Below are 18,845 nucleotides of genomic sequence, written 5' to 3' on the forward strand. Positions count from 1 at the left end.
TTCCTTGTCATGACTCATGAATTCTCTTGGCCTGTGGGCTGTGGGCATTTAATTTGTTGATGAGGTTGAAAGAATAGGGTGGTCTTTTTTTTTTTTTGGCGTCTTTTGCTTACTTTTTCAGCGGTGCTGTGATTCCACGGTATCACTTGGAGCCGGTTTTATCTGGCCGAGTCTTGCGCATCTGGGCACTATATATATATATGTAAACAGGATGACACCATGGTTTCTCTAGTCGTTCTGGGGGTGTCATTTCGGTTGATGATAACGATGGTGCTTTCACGGTAATGTCACACGCTGCCTCACGATATTTTCATTTCAGGCGATAATGCTGCTGCTCTCTTCTACCTGTCGTATTTGCCCTCGAGAGTCGATCAACTAGTTGCGAGCAGTCTCTTTGCATCTCTCATACAGCACGAGCAAAACCTGATGCGCAGAAATCACTGGCGACTTTGCTCCGCTACACGTCAGAGTACCCTATTCTCCTCCAGTATACATCACTATTCACTGCTGATTCCAGAAAGACAATAACAAAACAGCAAATTTGCAGTATATTCTTCATGTTTACCTCACTGTTGATTCTAGAACCACGAAAAAGAATAGATTTTTCGAACCATGTCCCTGCCTGTTATTATGAAGTTATGATGCATGAAGCAACGAACTCAGCTGCTGGGCTCCGTCAGGCAGTGGACTCTCTTTGTTTAGTCATTATTAGCACGTCAGGTCAGGCCAGGCGTCAGGGGTTCAGGGCATCATCGATGTGTGAGTGTGAGTCATTTTTTTAACGTGAAACTGGCAGGGGTCTGCTGCCAAACGTGGCCTGCTGTGTTTTCAAAGATGGATAGCACTAACCTGACGTGCCCAAATACATGAGCGGCTAACTACCTTCGGAGAAAGAAAACGGCACGAAGGTATGCGCTCGCATGTTATGTACACCAGGCGTGCACTCAAACACGCACATTTGTAGCTTCGTTTTCTGTGGGCTGGACTGGACACGCACGTTTCAAGTGTCACCGGCTCATCATCCATGATGAACGGATGAAGACCTGAAACTCTTCGATGTGTGAGTGTGAGTCATTTTTTTAACGTGAAACTGGCAGGGATCTGGGGTTTTGTTAATTGTTTCGAAGAGCAACAAGTCGTACGTCAGATGAGTCTCTGAATCAGCAGAGGGACTGAACATCCTGGATATGCATGTTTTGAATTTCTGATCCCCTGCTGTGATGAAGAACCATGGTAAATTTTAGTGCGTCTCAGTGATAATATCTAGACGAATTTGAAGGCAATATATATACAGATCAGTACTCAGTAGGGGTTGACTCCTGATTAGATTAAAAAGAAAAATAAGGGACAGTTACACCCCTGTTTGGAACGTAGGAATATCTCCTTATCTCTCTACATGGACACGAACTGAACTATGCGCTTGTTCGGCTGGAATAAAAAAAAACACTGTGCATGCGGAAAAAAAACATTGTTTATGCTGATTTATTACGAGAGAAAAAATATTGTTCTGGTTTCAAAAAACAAGCCGAACAAGTCGGCTCGTTGCTCAGCCAAACAAGCTCTATTTCTTCTGCCTTGTCAAAAAAGAGAAAACCCTATATCTTCGGCCCCATTCACTTCGCTGAAAAATAAATCGAAACACTGTTCCGGCTGATTTATTGTGAGAAAAAATATTATTCTAGCTAAAAAAATAAACTGAAAAAGATAAATTATAAGAGAAATAAACAGGCCTTTTAGCGACTGGACTAGCACAAGTGCAGCACGACGGAGGAACATACCCTGCTTCACTGCTTGCCCTGTGCCTGTTGGCGAGGTTGGGACGTGGCTATCCGCTGGGCAATCGGGCCTTACACTATCATATCGACATGACCGGCACCGGCTCTCCTCCTGCGCTATGACCACCGATTGGATACCTTGTCACGTACCTTTTGGCCACCGTGACATCACACACACACACAACATTCTTAGCCTGGCCAATTAGCGGATAAACTGTCTATTCGTTTCATCATAAACGATTGTGGATTATTTACTGCTGATTAGTTTGATGTGAGAGAAAAATAATATTCTAACTTATAATCCACGTATACAAGCCCGCAAACAGGCTGAAAGTTGTCTAAAAAGAGACCACTGATCTCAGGTCTCCACACAATGGAGCCCAACCAAGTAGAGTTGACCAGGAGGCTGCAGCCATGGACGGATCGTAGGAAGCAAGTGGGGAAGGAGGTGTGCCCCATTATATTTTTATATTTTTCTCATGGGATCGAATAGGCACCAAGCTTCTGTTGTTAGTATAATAATCATCTCTTCGTTCAGGTTAACCCATGCTGATTAGAAGGGAGCGATTGACAGTTTTAATTTGCCAAATCAGGAAAAGGGAGGAGCCCATGGTTTCGGATAAGAGCGAGGACGAGGACGTGGAGAGTGGGGCGCCTCGGTTTGGCGAGCGGCCGGTCCCGGCATGACATGGGTAAACCCAACGGAGCCTGCCAACCACCGCCGCGCTCCATGTCACGCGGGGCCCGCCGCCTCGGGAAAAACAGGACAGGGAAAGAAAGGGAAAGCGGCGGGCCGGCAAAGTAAACACATGATCCAGTCAGTATTTAGCTTATAAGTTAATAAATAATATTTTTTTCTTACGCGAAATCTATAGTATTTTCGGTCGTTGCTTACGAATAGGGCCCTGATCTAATCTAGGTGCTCCTCCAATGGCGCTTCGCTATAGCCTAACGGGAGAGGACAGCGATGTGATACGGGTGGTCATGGTCACACGCACTTGCCAGCGAGTTCGGCAAGCAAAAGGCCATGGCCATCCATGCCCATGCCGCCATGCATGCATGCTCTTCCTCACTCAACTTGTAGGTACTAGCTCTTCTGACCTGACCGGCCTTGAGCTACGGATCGACATGCACGCAGGGTCGCAGGCGCGGCGAGGTGAAAGTCAGCAGAAATAATCTGCAACCTACTATGTTTTTCTCTTACAATAAAATAGTATTAGTCGGTTTATAAGCCACAGAAATGCTCAAACGAACAGGGGCTGATTCGTATCATTGCTGGTTCATGAAGAAGTATTGCTGGCTAGTTTATGTAAGAGAAAAATACTATTCCGCCTAGAAATTTACAATCGTTTACGACAAGCCATAGCCAAACGAACAGGCTAAAGGTGCCTGGATCATCACTGATTCACACTGTCACGAGTAGTTGCCAAAAAGCTCGAAGCTACTGTCAATCGATCGACCGGTAAAGCCCGTAGCTAGACTCTACATGTACTAGCACTCGATAAGGGCGATCGAGAACATTACGAAAACGAAGGATGGGGGAGCTTCCACGCGCACAACGACATCACGCAACGTGCGCGGCAGGCAGCGGGGCAAATATCGCGCGGATTTCGTCAAGATTCCCCCTCCCAGTCCCAGCCGGTGGCTGCCGCAGTCAGTCGCGCATCATTTGCCCCGCGGACGCAGAAGCACAACTACCGGGGGAGGCGGGAAAGGAAAACACACGGGCTGGCTGGCCGGACAACAGCGACCGCCGCCGCCTCTACGGTCGGGTCGCGTGACGAGGCCACGACGACAGGGAGAGAGAGCGGCACAGCAGATAAGCTCGGCTCCGGCGACCGCACGACGGAGCGGAGGGGTCGTTTCCCGGCCGCTCCATTCCATGTAGCAAAGGGATAAGAACGGCAGAGGGCTGCCACGGAGACTATTTACCAGCGCCGCCGACGTGCGGAGTGATTGTGCGCAGCGCACGTACTAGGCCTGAGGAGTGGATGTCTGCTGGTTTCGGCTTGGTGCTACTACTAGATCCAGGATGCTGCTTGTGCTGTGCTACTGCTGCGGTACACTGATGTGAGCTGCCATGCACGAGATATTTGCGAGTGGCGCTTGAGCTTTTGCCCAGCGAGCACGAACTGGTGCCGAGCACACGTCGCTGCCGCGCGAACTTTTTCCTTGCCAAATGGCGCCGTAGATACTTCTGCCGAGCACGAACACTGGTAGATATTTTGCTGAGCCAGTGGGTGCCCTGGCCCGCCGCCGGCGATGCAGAGAGCAGAGCACTGATGTAGGGAGGAGTGCGTATGTACGTAGCAGTCGTGATGTACTAGATCTGTACCGGCAACTTTGTTGGCTCTGGTCTGATACCGGCAACTTCTTCCTGCAATGCAATCCGTCGCTGGAGGTTGGCAGTCGAGATCGGCTCCGCCGCTCTGGTCTGATGCGTGGAAAATCTAACCGCGGCGAACTTATCCATCGTTTTCCTCGTAGGCGACGCTTTTCTACTCACTGTACATCACGAAATATCTCTGCCACTTATACTTCACCCATGTTTAGTTCCAAAAAATTTTCCCAAAAAGTGCTACAGTAGCCATCACATCGAATCTTGCGATATGTGCATGGAGCATTAAATGTAGGCGAAAAAAAATTAATTACACAGTTTGGTTGGAAATCGCGAGACGAACGTTTTGAGCCTAATTAGTCCATGATTGAACATTAATTGCCAAATAAAAACAAAATACTACAGTAGCCAAATTCCCAAATTTCACCCAATTTCTGAGGTTGCGGAGACCCAATGGGTTCAGGGGAGGGTAGATCTTCTCCCGAAACAGGGTTTAGGGCGGGTTCGGGTTTCCTTCTCGGGTGTCGGGTGCGGGTTCACAGCTGCAACACCCGGCCCTGACATGCCCCTTTGCCATCCTTACTTCCCGTGTTTACCCTGTGACCAAGAATTGTAAGAAAGTGATCCCGTTTGTCTAGAGAAACATTTTAGGGACAATCCAGATCTTAGACGTTTTAATTCCGCTCATTATATATTTTTTCCTCTCCGTTCCTTGAGCTGTTGGGCAACTATATAACTAGGGCCGCGTTTAGTTCATCCGCCGATTCGGCGCCGCCCAAAAAAACAGGGCACTGTAGGTACAGTAATATTTTGTTTTTATTTGGTAACAATTGTCCAATCGTTAACTAATTAGGCTCAAAACGTTCGTCTCGTAGAGTACAACCAAACTGTGTAATTAGTTTTTGATTTCGTCAACATTTAATACTCCATGCATGTACCGCAAATTTGATGTGACGAGGAATCTTCTTTTTGCATAGTGCCAAATTCTGGAAATGGAGGGAACTAAACAAGGCCTAGAGGTGATGTTGCATCTGCTGCTCACAGATTCGATGTGAACGTGCGTGAAAGATTCTACTGGAGCCCTGTGTCCAAGTTTGAAGGAGCAGAGCATTCAACGCGCCCTGTTTCCAAGTTTCAAGGAGCAGAAGCATTCAACGCATGCCCTGCTGGGCTTGTCCCCGAATCCCACCCGCAGCTACTTTGCTTTCGATATGAGCAGGGCCAAAGTTGTCTTTGCACATGTTTAGATGCACTTCATTTTACAAAAAATTTCAAGATTTCTCGTCACATCGAATCTTTAGATGCATGCATAAAACATTAAATATAAATAAAAAATAAAATTAATTACACAGTTTAGACGAAATTCACGAGACGAATCTTTTAAGCCTAATTAGACTATGATTGATACTAATTACCAAATAACAACGAAAGCGCTACCCGAAAATTTCACCAACGCCTTTGTTCTAAAAAAAAAGGTCCGTCCATGCGTTTCTGTTTCTCCTCCACACTGCCCTGTGACAAAAGAGCAGTGAGAATGTCCAGCTCACTGATAGGAACAGTGCTGCCCTGTGACAAAAGAGCAGTGAGAATGTCCCTCTACTAGTCTCCTCTCCACCCGTTCGGCTTCGGCCGTTCTGATGGGGAAAAAAAAGAGAAAAGAAGAAGAAGATGAAATGCCATGTGACCTGGAGCTCTGGACTGTTGCTTTCTGCCGATGCCAGCAGCTGCATCACCACCATGGGCATGGCAGATGAACTGGCCCCCATCCGATTAGACTTCCCTATCCGTTTCCCCATGGGACGGCTCCACCCTGCGCATTTTATGTAAAACCACACTTGTCTCGTCACTTCGTCTTAATCTCATTGTTGGTTGGTGTACGATCAGAACGAACATCTCGTATTATTTCTGCTAAACTTATTGTTCCTCTGTTCTACACACAATTAGTGTTTTCTACCACTACGTGGGGCGTGGACTGCGACCCTTGTATAGCGCACACACACCCAAAAAAAAAGAGCTCGCACGGTTTGGATATCTGGCCATCAGTTGGTTGGCTAGTTGTTCACATCATCGGCATAAATAAACAAGTGACATACATATGCTGGCGCACGGGGTTGTATTATCCGTCGGCCGGCTAATTATTGACAACAAAAAAAAAGTCATAAAACCAATACGGATGAACATTTGAACAAATAGATCATCATCATGCATAGTAGTACAACTAACACCAGAGAGGTTGTGGGCAAGAAGCCAGGAGGAGAGGAATAACTCCAACAACGGCCACACACAACAAACACCAAATACCAAGCACGGCAATAAAACCGCACGGTGTACTCCAACAGTTGGGAGCTTTGTTTGGCACGCACCTATCAAAAGGCCGGATGCGATCCATCGAAGACCTAAGGAAGGAGGCCTGGTGTCACCATCGGCACACTTGCTCAGTCACAGGTCAGGTCGGCCGCGGATAGAATTATTTGCTCCCATTCAATTTCTGCAACTACCTATGTACTCCTACAGTGCAAGCAAGCATGCTTCACACTATACGTATACAGTAGTATAATCACAGGGACGTTTAGTGGTATTGGAAAATACGGAGTGATGTGAAAGCCTTCGAATCGGTCAGCATGTTCGCTTGTTTGGTTTTAGCCAGGTAACAGTGTTTTTCTCTCACAACAAATCAGCACCAGTCAGGCTTATCAACCCAAAAATCCAATCAGCGAACAGGCCGAGTGATCGGTCATGCATGTTAATTCATTTGTTTGTCGCCTACTAACAACATGATGAGTAGCAAGTACTTGACACTAAGGCAGATGATACCAACGCTCTCTTGATTATTGTTTCACCATTATGTCATGACAGCGATTCTGACGGCTATGCATATACGTATCTTTCTCTTTATCTCTATCCGTTTAATAGTTTCATACTAATCAACTACCGTAGATACTATGACGCGTGTGTACGCATATTTTATATACTAGCTGATGGAATTGAAAAGAGAGAACGCAAGACAACGTGGGGGTTGCTTTGATCTGCGGACAACCTACCGAGAACTTGCCCAAAATTGACGACTTGGGGTGATGTACTGGTAGGTAGCCACCGGAAAATGACTTGTCGCTTGTAGTTTTATTTTTGTGTTTTTTTCTCTCTCCATGTGCTGCCTTGTACTCCCTACTCACCTCCAATAGCTTTTGTTGGGTATGAACACTACTACGTATATTATTACGTCTTTCCCCGTTATCAAAACTACGTTATTTTTAACTGCTCGTCCGTACGTATGTGTAGTAAGCGGCGGTATATGAATACTAGAGTGTCTGATTGATTTGGATCTGCTTAGTACTATGAGATTCGCCATTGTTGTGCTATCTTGGAGGATGATATACATATCTTATCAAAGGATCAATGCCATTATTGGAGGAGCCTTATTGAGTCCAATAAACACCAACTGTAAAATGGATCAAGAAAAATACTTTCTTTTGGGGCGGGGTGGAGGTGGGCGGCATGACAGTCAATGCCTACTGAAATCGTTTCTCTCTTATTCAGAGAATTTTTAATTGTAGTGCACCCAAAGAAACATATGAATTTTGTAGTAGTGCACGCCAAAATATGTGTATTACTTATGGTGTTTAGTATTCACACGAACAACAATGACATGTTCTGGATCAAACATTTTTTTTTTGAGGGGATTCTGGATCAAACGAATGACCAACTGCTGCGTTTGTACTGGGGCAGAGAACGCGTGGGGGGGCTGGCTTCCGACGCCCGCATCCATGATCGAGTAGTGGGGATATTGAGCGTGTTCGGCTGGTCAGCTTCGACTAGCTGGCTGGTCTTTTCTTTAAGGGGAGCAGCGTTTTTTTCTTATTAAATTTTAGTATGAACAATATTTTTCCAGCTGCTACCGTAGCCATTTAATGCCAGCCGACCATTCCCCTATGCGGCACGGGGGCACAACGGTTATGGCATGCTGCAAACACCATTTATTACTCACAACTGTCATTTTTTAAAACAAAGCCAAGTGCTTGAACGAAAAGATAATGTAATTATTGCACCCTATGCACCTTTACAAGAGAGTAAAATGTATGGTTCAAATCATATTCCGATGTAAAATAAGACACTATAATGAAAAAAAAGAAATATAGTTCACTAATAGAGGTGTAAAGGGTAGAAATACATTAAAAAAAGCAAGCTTGATCTATTCGTAGCAGGAAAAATCACAAAGCAGTCATTCAAACAATGTAGCATATTCTCTCCTCTTAGGCCGGTTGATATCAATGCCCACCTACAACAATGGGAGAATGACACATCATGTGGATATAAAGGGGGGGAAATGAGATTGGAACTAAGGATATATGAGCCAATTGTAACAATTTGGACCCCATATCAAGAAGTACCTCGCACGTTGTTGATGGCACGGCTACTTGTGAGGCTGGGACAACAAGGAATACTAGAAAGTCATTACTATTTGAGAGCGAGGACACCAAAGCGTAGATGAGATTGGAACTGCAATGACCTCAGATATGTAAACTTTCCTAATTAATACTATCAGAACCTCTTTGTAAAGGAATTTGTCCTAAGAACTTTTAGAGTTCAGCTTTTTTCCAAACAGGAGTTTCATGAACAGTTATATATAGGAAACCCATCAATTCAATGACTGTGGCGAGCTGCCGAATTGGTCCAACCCTAACTCCCTAAGGGCCCCGGCACAAGTCATTGTTTAATGCGGAACTAGACTAATCTAACCTCATAAAGACTGTCCCCAGCCTACAGCTACTAGCTCGATCAGGATAATCGATTGATTATAGCAGTAGTAAAACGGGGATGCATCCGTGTCGGCAGTTAATAATTGGGGATTGGCCACCTACCCCTGCCGCCATTGCTCCGCGCTACTAGTAGCTATCACGCCCGTGCATTCAACCCGCCCGATGCCGATCTCCCCGTAGTACGTCCGGTCCACAGCGCCATGACCTTGATGTGCTCGCACACCTGTGCGTGGCCGTGTGCCAACTGCAGCCGATGCTGCCCATCCTGCCCGTGTCGTTCTGACCTCTGACAGTGTTGGCACTTGCATGAAAGGGTACTAGTATCTGAATCAGCCAATCGTTGCGCACCTATGCCTGTCCGTAGTAATGTTTCCGGTTTTCTCTCAGTGAGATTTTCATGTTTGCATCTTTTAGCCATTTGAAAAAAAGTGAAAAAGAAAAGAAAGAAATAGTCTGAATGTTATCGACAGTAAGATTTATGTTGTTTATCAATCGATCTCGTTTGGCAGGTAGCAGCTGCAAGAGAACGAAAACGAACATGACCGCGGCCACATTAACCGTATAAAACCTAGTGCAATGCTATGTTGGGCAGGAATTGGCGGTTTGCTTTCGGTGGAAAGTGATAGCGATTAGATGCTAGCGACGAAAGATAAGACGGGGGAGATATAATCAAAACCTCCAACAATCTTTTTTTTACCAAGGCACTGTAGCTCGATATTTTTGTTTATCAGTTTGGGCTAGCTGTGACGTGCGCGATCGAGTGGAAACTCACACTGAGAACCTGACAAAAAAAGTGTCTCTTTACAGTACAGCAGTGTGTGGTTGGGAGCTAGTAAACTAAACTGCACGGTAACTAATTAAACAGCATGGTGACACTACTAGATGTTTTACAATGGCTATCCCTCGTGAGAAAAAAAAAAAGAAAAATTTTAGCCGTCGTCCATGTACGGGGATCGTCGTAGGTCAGGGTTTGGACCATCGTACACGCTTCCAAACCCTGATGCCAAACAAAGCGATAATGATCTTTTTAACAAGCATTGGCCACAGCATATATATGCGTGGCCATTCTTTGTTTCTGTGTAGCAATCCAATGAATCGTACGTTAACAGATAGTATACATGAGATTAGATCGTAGCTGGCCAGTAATTAAGCTAGCACTAAGTTTTTTTATCAATATCAGCAGAACCTTGTTTTGTCATTTATTATGGCCGCCGCAGCCGGCGGCGGCGGCAGCGACGACCAAAGTTTTTCCAAGCATGGCTGCAATTTCCTGTGTTTTTTTAAACCAGTAATACTCCTACGAGTCACGGACGACGCTTTTGCCGCCTGACGCTACACCCGCACCGGGCAGAAGCAACCACAGCCGGCGGAGTCGCGTCGCCCACCGCCGCGATCTCTCGCGAGAATGACGAAACAGCAGGTCGAAGTCGAACACACGGTCCATGCCCGGCTCGATCGTTCCCGGCACCCAACCCAACCCAATCGAGCCCCCGCTGCCAACGTCCGCGCGCCGCCGATGGCATTCATGAATCATGACGCCGAGCCGAGGGATCCATCCAAAACCCGCTCTGCCGTTTCCGCAGGCCACAACAACAGCCCACAGCAGGGCCGTGCATGCCGGCTGCCGCCCGCCGCCACCCGCGCGCCCCCCATCGCATCGCCGGGGGACGCGACGGCCGACGGGCGGGCGGGCTCCGGAAAGGTGCGGCATAGATTGCTCCTCTTACCTAACAAGCGCCATAAACTGATAAACAAATGGTGGTCGTGCCCTTTACATGACCTCACGGCCTGCCTGCCTTCTACGCTTGGTTACTCCTCCATTACCAGCAGTGGTTTGTAAGCACCTTTTTATCAGTGAGGATAAGCAGTAGCGGCAGCACGGAAAGACGAAGCTGGCGCCGCCGCCTTTTCTCTTCGACGGCGACTCTAATACCACAGTGACAGTGCCACAGTGGTGCATACCGGTAGAAAGAGGCACACACCTATGACGACCTATCCTTTTGTGCTGTGCGTCGTGTGTGTAATGCAAAAAAAAAGGGGCAGGTCAGATTGGAAAAGCGTAGTCTAACTCACGAGGCGCTTTATCGGGACTACACGGTTAGGCGATGGTCACATGCTGGTGTAGTGGTTTGGTAAACGTAAGATCTGGCTTTAGGCCTCAGCACATGGTCCAGCGTTTGTTGTTCCTGAGACCACACGGCCACACGTTGCCTCCTGGAAACGGGATTGCCAATTTTCAGAGACCGTAAGCAGCAAGTATTATTGCCCATGAACCATGATCAGTTGGTGATGGTAATTACAGAGAAAGAAAGAGGAGACAAAATGGAGCAACAAGAGAGAGCAGCAGAGAAGACCCAGGGCACAAATCCTCACTTTTTACTTCTCTCTTTCACTCTCACTACTACGTATTTTCACCTAAGAAACTAACCAAATATCATCCACCAGGTGCGGTGACAAAACAAAACGAAGAGGGCGGAGTTACAGAGGGAGAGAGAGAAGCGTTCATTTCATCTCGAGGGTTCTGAAGTCGAGCATGGCGGTCCTGATCCCGAGGAAGTTGCTGCACTTGCAGTCGGCGCTCTTGGGGAGCCCCAGGCTGCAGCTGAAGCAGAGCCCGGCCTCCCGCTTCACCGGCTTCATCATCACCATGGCGGCCTCCTCCTGGCACGGCGCCGGCGGGCTGATGCAGAGGTCCAGGTTGAGGTCGGGGCACTTGAGCGGCTTCCCCTGGCCCCAGTCGCCGGCGGGGTGGTTCTGATGATGGCGGCCGATCGCCGCCGCTTTGTTGTGCTCCTCCAGCCGGAAGATGGCGCCCTTATTCTCCTCACGGTCACGGTTGGCGGCCGCTGCCGCCGCCTCGAACGATATGGTTATGTTGGACGTGTGCTCGTTGATGGGGCGGTGGGTCACCGGGTCGATCCCCCTGCTCAGCAGCTTCCTCCGGATGTGCGTGTTCCAGTAGTTCTTGATCTCGTTGTCCGTCCTGCCCGGCAGCCTTCCAGCGATCAGGGACCATCTGTACCAGACCGAACAGACACACAGTTTAGCAAATGAATGGTGTAAATGTTGCAGGCGACGACGGCGAGGTATTGTGTCGGAGAGGGAGGGCGGGCGGCGGTCTTACTTGTTGCCGAGGAGGCTGTGGAGCTTGATGATGAGCTCGTCCTCCTCTTCCGTGAAGTTGCCGCGCTTGAGGTCGGGCCGGAGGTAGTTGATCCACCGGAGGCGGCAGCTCTTGCCGCAACGCAGCAGGCCGGCGGCCTTGGGCAGCGAGCGCCAGCACCCCTCGCCGTGCGCCTTGATGTACGCCACGAGGCGGTCGTCCTCCTCCTTGGTCCACGCGCCCTTGTTGGTGTGCGCCTTCTCGCAGCACGGCGACCTCCCCATGATGGAGGTGGTACGGGCGGCCACCGAACCACCGATGCTACCTTGGCTGCTGCTTTCCTGGTCCTTTTGCCGCCGCTTTCTTCCGCCCCCTCGCCTCTCGGGTGGGTTGCGTGCGGGCGGGCGGGCGGCAGTGGAGGCTGTTGCTGCTGCGAGCGCGAGGTGCGAGCCAAGGCCCAAGGGTGGGTGAAGGTGAGGCGGGGCTGGATTTTATAGGCACTTGACTGGATCGCGGGAGGTCTTCTAGAGGCCAGGCTGAGTTGGCGGCGAAAAGGTTAGGCCGCCGGCCGGCAGCGGTAGGCCTCCGCTCTCTGCTCTGCCCCCAGGTCATGATCTCATCACTGCCACTGGTTTACCACCACAAGGCCACGGGGGCGGACACAGCGCCACCGCCGTGGTCCGTGGAACGGAACCTCCGGCAGGTAGGTGTAAAGTGAGGTAAGCGACGCGCGCGCGCGCCAATCCGTGTGTGGGTGTGGGTGCCGATGGATGCCTACCTCTCTCCACCACCACGCTGGGTTTAACAGCTAACTAACCGCACCGCCACCGCCCCTGACGCAAACCTGTTCCTGATTTTGGTTACGGTGATGGATGGATTAGGCTCGTCTCCCTTTTCCTGTCGCTGATGCCGATTTGCCAGGCCCTCCACCCGCACCCCACCACACCCCGTGAAACACAGGTGCCCTGCACAGGGGGTAAACATGAGAATTACGCCACGCAAGAGAGAGTGAAGTTTGGTCAGATCAGCAGGTGCGTGCAGGTAGTTTTCATCCTCGGGCACTACTTATGTCGACATGAAAATGATTTCTGATGTACACTAAGACATTACGTTCAAAAAATGTACACTAAAGCAGAGTAGTAGTTGTACACGGGTCGTCATTCATGTACTTTTTTGTTTTAAAAAAAAAACAGACTGATCTCACCAGCTCTACTCTTCTTGCCACCCTCACCCTCTTTGTTTAACAACGAGGCTAATGTTTTTGGTGTAGCCACAAACCCATATGCTGATACCTGCACCAAAAAAAAAACACAGTACAGGGTCCTAAACTAAGGGAACCCTAATCATGGACTTCCTTGCTTGTTTATTTATTCAATTATTCCTGAATAAAATAGAGTGATTCGGAATTCGCATCTGGCACCCCTTAAATGAATGTTATTGGCCACCCACCGTATTCTTTAGTCTATTTTTCCAGAATAATGTTGTTTCCAGAATCATAGATATTGTCACATTCTGATCAACCTACTTCCATGTGGAGAATTTGTTTAATATTAGTACTCTCACATAGTAGGTTAGCTCATCTGTTTGGTCAACCATAAATTAAAAATTCACCAAACACATTGCTACAGCTCCAGCATCTGTATCGCTTATTTTTTCGTAGCAAGGCAGATCGTATGGGTATCGTATTTATATAGGGCCAATCAACATGGCGATAATAATTGAACATTATGTGATCCTTAATAATACACCTACTATGATCAGGTCCTTCTCCACTCCTTAAACATGTGCATTCTATTGCAGTATTGCTCTCTTTTTTTTGCGGGGTAAAAGCGAGCTTCATTAGCTAGACGAAAAAAATACAATCAGTTTGACTATTAATACAAATACCGAATTTATCCAGGCTTATAATTTTCTACCAAAAAAATAGGATATATTCTGCACTGCTGAAAGCAGCCGATTGTGTGGAAAATGGGAAGCAGATGAAATTATAACTCTGCAAGGTGGACCATTAAAAACCCAGCTGGTGTTGTTACTTGTTAGGAGAAACTTACATATCCGTGACAAAACCCACTTGGTGTTCTGCCTACCTAATATATTCGTTTCGGGATGGTTACCAAACTATGGACCATAGTTGGTTGGGTGCAGGAGAGGAAATATCCCAAACCCCATTAGTTTTGGTTGGGGCCAGAATCATTGGGACTCCACACTCCACAATGGTCCTCCATATGCACTGTTTATGTTTCTGGTGTCTCCCTTATTTCTTTCCTGTTGTCATTGAGTGATCATAGCTCCAGATCTACTCGTAACTCCAAATTTTGTTCTTTTTTTTTGTGGATGGGAAGGATAACTTGATTTTATACCTAGATTTCTAGCTGATTTGAGACATAAGGATATGGGTGTATTCAGGTAAAAAAAAAATACAATGAAGAACTGAGCATTTCATAACACATAGATGAACAGTGCGTTTCAAAAAAGAAAGCAGATAGACGCTCAAAATATTTGTGGCATATGATGGCAATTTGTGGCGAAAACCAAACATGCATTATTTCTAAGCAACAACAAGCTAGTTAGCTACCAATCGAGCTTAAGTCCTGTCAGTTTGTTACCGTCTGATTTGATACAATTTTAATAGCCCCTCTTTTGTTTGGTGCACTTAGCTATAGCTAGTAAACCACTTCGGTTGTACCTTAATCACCATCTGACTAGTAAAAGGAGTGCAATCACTGATCGACGCGCTAGCATCATAACTTTTTGGTAGTTAAATGGTAGGCACTAGTTCTAGAAAGCATGAAGTCAGGCAAGAGGAAGGTACGGAAATGGTTTGTAGTTGAGATGTGGTGTTGGTTACGTGCATTAGTTCTACCTTCCACTTCTCAGCCACACACTTGTGGTGCAAGCCTCCTTGTGCAAGCTGGGCTGTTTTTGGTTAGGGGGGAGGAGAAAGAAGGTAAGGAGAGAGGTAGGTCTAGGGGTTTGCTGTCGTCCCTTCAGGAAAGTCACGGCCAAAATTGCCATCCCCACGACACGGCAAAGGCACTAGCACGAATGGCACTTATCCATAACTCCTCTGTCTGTCCCAACTCACTCTTTGTTCCCCCTGCCTACATGCCCCTTAATAGGCCTGCATAAAGCTCCCAACTCCCTGCAGGCATCATTCTTTTCACCCTTAATCTTCTCTGTACCTACCAATCCTTGCATTGTTTAGTGCAATTGCCTGTTATTGGACTAGGTGTGGTGTTAGTCTCAATCCAAATTCATCAGCTAACAGTTTCCATTTTCTGGCCATGAATTCAAATTTCATACTAAGTCCCACTGTTGCTTCCCGAGTAATGTAAATAATAAGCATTACCAAAGTGCAAGAAACAGGTCTGGGAGTTTAATTTATAAACTTACTGCCAAAATTAACGTTTGCCCTCAAAATCATCAACTTAGTGATGTTCCAGCTTCAACAGTCACTATTGCAGTCTTTCATTCGGATTCTAGGATGACTACAAAACCTTCAACACTAGTACACTGCCTGACAACCGGAGACTTTGACTTGAGGTCAAATAGAAACCTATGTCCTATACCTATTCATATAATTCCAAATCAGAGTTCAATCGGGAATCAATACACACAATCCTTCATCATCGGAAATTCGGAATGAAGACATAAAGAGATAAAGAACTGCATGAACTTGGACCCATTAAAGAAAAGATGCTGTTCTAAAATTTTGGCATTCTAGCATGTTCAAAAGTTTGATTTCTTTCTTTTTTTCTTAAAAAATCAAAAAATAAAGTTTAATCTGTTTATTTAAAAAAGGCTTAATTTGTTGTGTGAACATGATAATACTTTTGTATTTCAGCAGCAGTTACATTAATTAGCATCCCCTAGACTCAAAATGCTAGTTGCTCTTGTTCACCCATTTCTGGTTTCCGTATTAGAAGCACTTTGTGCACGAGGTCTACATAGCTACCATATAACACTCAACACTCAAGTTTCGAAGTAGTGCTTACATCCATCACAATATCATGCTTACCCTGTCCCATGAGCTCCTTTTCTTAGTGCATCCACATCCACCAAAAGATGACATAAAAACCTTTCATATGCTCCTTTGACTCTGTCTGAATGTGTGAACAAGTGGATTTCTGCATAAAAAAAAAGAAAGAAAGAAAGAAAAAAAAAACAAGATTCCACTATGTATTCTACTTCATTTTTTCTCAAAGAACTACCTTCAAATTAAAACAAAACATATTTAGTTTACCAGGGGACGCAGTTTCTGTAATACACCACCTTCGGCTGATACTGAGTTAATAGCTAATTGGATGTTGTGTTATTTGGTCTGCTAAAGAGGGGTCAAGTTATTGTCTTACCAAGTTGTTCAACTCCGTCAACTTAATAGGTTATCAACCGAAACTGAAATATAACCTAACAGACACATCTAGTTCTACCAGGGGATGCAATTTCTGTAAATACAACACCCTTGGCTGACACTGAGTTACTGATGACTAATTGGATGTGTTGTTTGGTCGGCTGAAAAGGATCAAGTTTTACAACTCCATCAACTCAATAGATTATCACAACCAACCTAAACTGAAATATGACCCAACATACAAATTTATCTAGGTATGGTTGTTTGGTCAGATTGATCCCTTGGCAAGCTAATACCAATGACATATAGCATTCATTTGCATGTAACTGGCCCTCTTTTAACTACCACTAGACCAGCTCCTCGTTAGTTTACAAATAGGTGTTCAAATAAAATTAAATGCACATTATTTCCTTCAGTTGCATATGAGATTAACAATTGAACAATGGAATGCCCCAAGAATAGCCAAAGGAAACCCGCAGAAGCACACATTATTTCCTTATTAGTTTTCTTTTATGACATATTCCATCTACCATAATTGTCTAAAAGTATCCCCAGATATATTGTTGTCATCAAACAATTTGCATACACCCCCAACAAAGATGGACAAACAATGAGTTATGCTCATGTTAACAAATGTCGTTCTTGAACAAACTGTTCAGGTTCAGCTATGGTGATCATAGAACCTTTATATCTAAATTCAAGCCAGAGGCAAGTATTATAATTCTTTCTTCACGTCCGGGCTTCCCTAATATCCCCACCATGTTAATGGGAGGCCAAAGGTGGCCACTTCAGTTGACCCAAATATCTATGGGAACATAAGGTCTGCAGCTCTGCATACGCAGTACTTGAGGGAGAATAATGGCTGTGGAGTCTGGACCCAAACACTATTCAACCCATAATGTCACTGCATACAGGAAAGCAGACCCACATCTCTCATGGAATCAGAGATGCAAGCATCACTAAGGTTGGAATTTGGACCACTTACAATGGTGTGAACTGAACATCATCATATTAGTACCTTTCACCAATCATCCCTGTTATGATTCACACAGGAATGAGTGATTAATCCATCTGGTCTGACGCTCATGCCCATATAATCTCAATACGGTAGCACTGCCTTTGAGAGGCTTTAATAAACCTGAAATATCCTCCTTGTATCAGAAATTTTGGTCTAAGGCATCTCTCAAATTTCTCTAAGGGGCAGCAATAGTGATCCTGAGGGTCAGAGGTGTTGTCATTGAGTCTTACATGAGCTTTTCTATCAGATAGCAATCCAGAAAGAAAGAAAGTAAAAATTTTTTCTAAAAATATAAGATGATTGGACAATATAAAAAAAACAAAAAACATTGATATGTTTCTTACTTATTTGGCATGATATTCAATGAAGGTACAGTGGTATTATCAAAGTGTATTATACCAATAAATGCAAACCTGTGAAGAAACTAAAATAAAAAACAGCATGCTATACTTATGTGATGAATGCTAATGAACCTATTTCAAAAAAGCTGTAGGTTATAGCCATAAGCTACCTAGGTTATTTGGCATTGCATAGAGTTGTCATCTATATTAAATGAGTCATGTTGACATAAACCTACAAGACAACAACAATACATGAAACTTGCTCAGAAGTTTGGCTCACACATATATGCCTCTCAAACTACCACTGTATCATAAACATGTGTTCAGAATAGTGACAATCCCATCTTATAAATAGCTACAGCAGAGCATTATGTGGGAATCATTGTATAGTGGGCAAAATATTATAACATATAGGATCGATTAGGAGAGTAAAATGATGTAAATAATGTGCACTTCCAAAGAGAACTGCAGTTCATCCAACCCGACAAGTTAACAACATATACGAATGCAACATAAGAACTACTTGCCTGTTGCCTCCAATGGAACGAGAGATGTAAGCATCGCCGAGATTTGCATTTCGACCAGTTACGTCGCTGTGAGCTTAACGCCCTGGTGTCGGTGCCCTTTTGCCAATCGTCTCCGTTCGTGGCTTCATATAGGTTACCGATGAAAAAACTGGAACGCATCGCTGCAGCCTTTCGTTCAACAGCGCTCCGGCATTTCGTCGAATATCACGCTTGCCACCGCCATGGACGCAGGCGCCACCAGACGAAAGACGTAATAGCACCTGGTAGCACACGGCCACAACCTCCACCGCCCCTGCCATTAAGAAAGGTTAGCCGCAACCCGCATAACGGGGCCGCGCCGACCGAACCCAGCTCCGGCCGCGGCGGCGCCCGGCAAAGGCCCCGGCGGCGCCAAGAGAAAGCAATGCGACATCAACGGCACGGGGTCATTCAACAACAAAGTCCACACACTTGTCGATAAAAGCTCGGCCCATTACGTGCCGGGCCGGGTTCACAAAGAGTTGGTGGGCCGTAACAGGTGAGGTCAGAACAGAATGGGGGAAGGTGAGAGGCCCAGGAACTCCCAACGGCTAGTTCGCCCAAACGGCTAGCTCTCCAACGGTCGGACGACCCCAAGCAGACTCATATATCTCCTG

The 18,845-nt window shown here is 46.1% G+C and overlaps 1 protein-coding gene across 1 annotated transcript; it reads right to left on the reverse strand.

Moving 5' to 3' along the window:
* Positions 1-11,129: 11,129 nt before the first annotated feature.
* Positions 11,130-12,875, reverse strand: LOC136550072 (MYB31 transcription factor31-like). Its single transcript, XM_066541525.1, has 2 exons — positions 11,995-12,875; positions 11,130-11,886 (listed from the first exon to the last, which is right to left on the reverse strand). Exons 1-2 carry the CDS (start codon positions 12,255-12,257, stop codon positions 11,373-11,375), a joined length of 777 nt encoding a protein of 258 aa, XP_066397622.1. The 5' UTR covers positions 12,258-12,875; the 3' UTR covers positions 11,130-11,372.
* Positions 12,876-18,845: the final 5,970 nt, after the last annotated feature.

The sequence above is a fragment of the Miscanthus floridulus genome, chromosome 4 (assembly GCF_019320115.1).
Source record: "Miscanthus floridulus cultivar M001 chromosome 4, ASM1932011v1, whole genome shotgun sequence".
Classification (NCBI taxonomy): Eukaryota; Viridiplantae; Streptophyta; class Magnoliopsida; order Poales; family Poaceae; genus Miscanthus; species Miscanthus floridulus.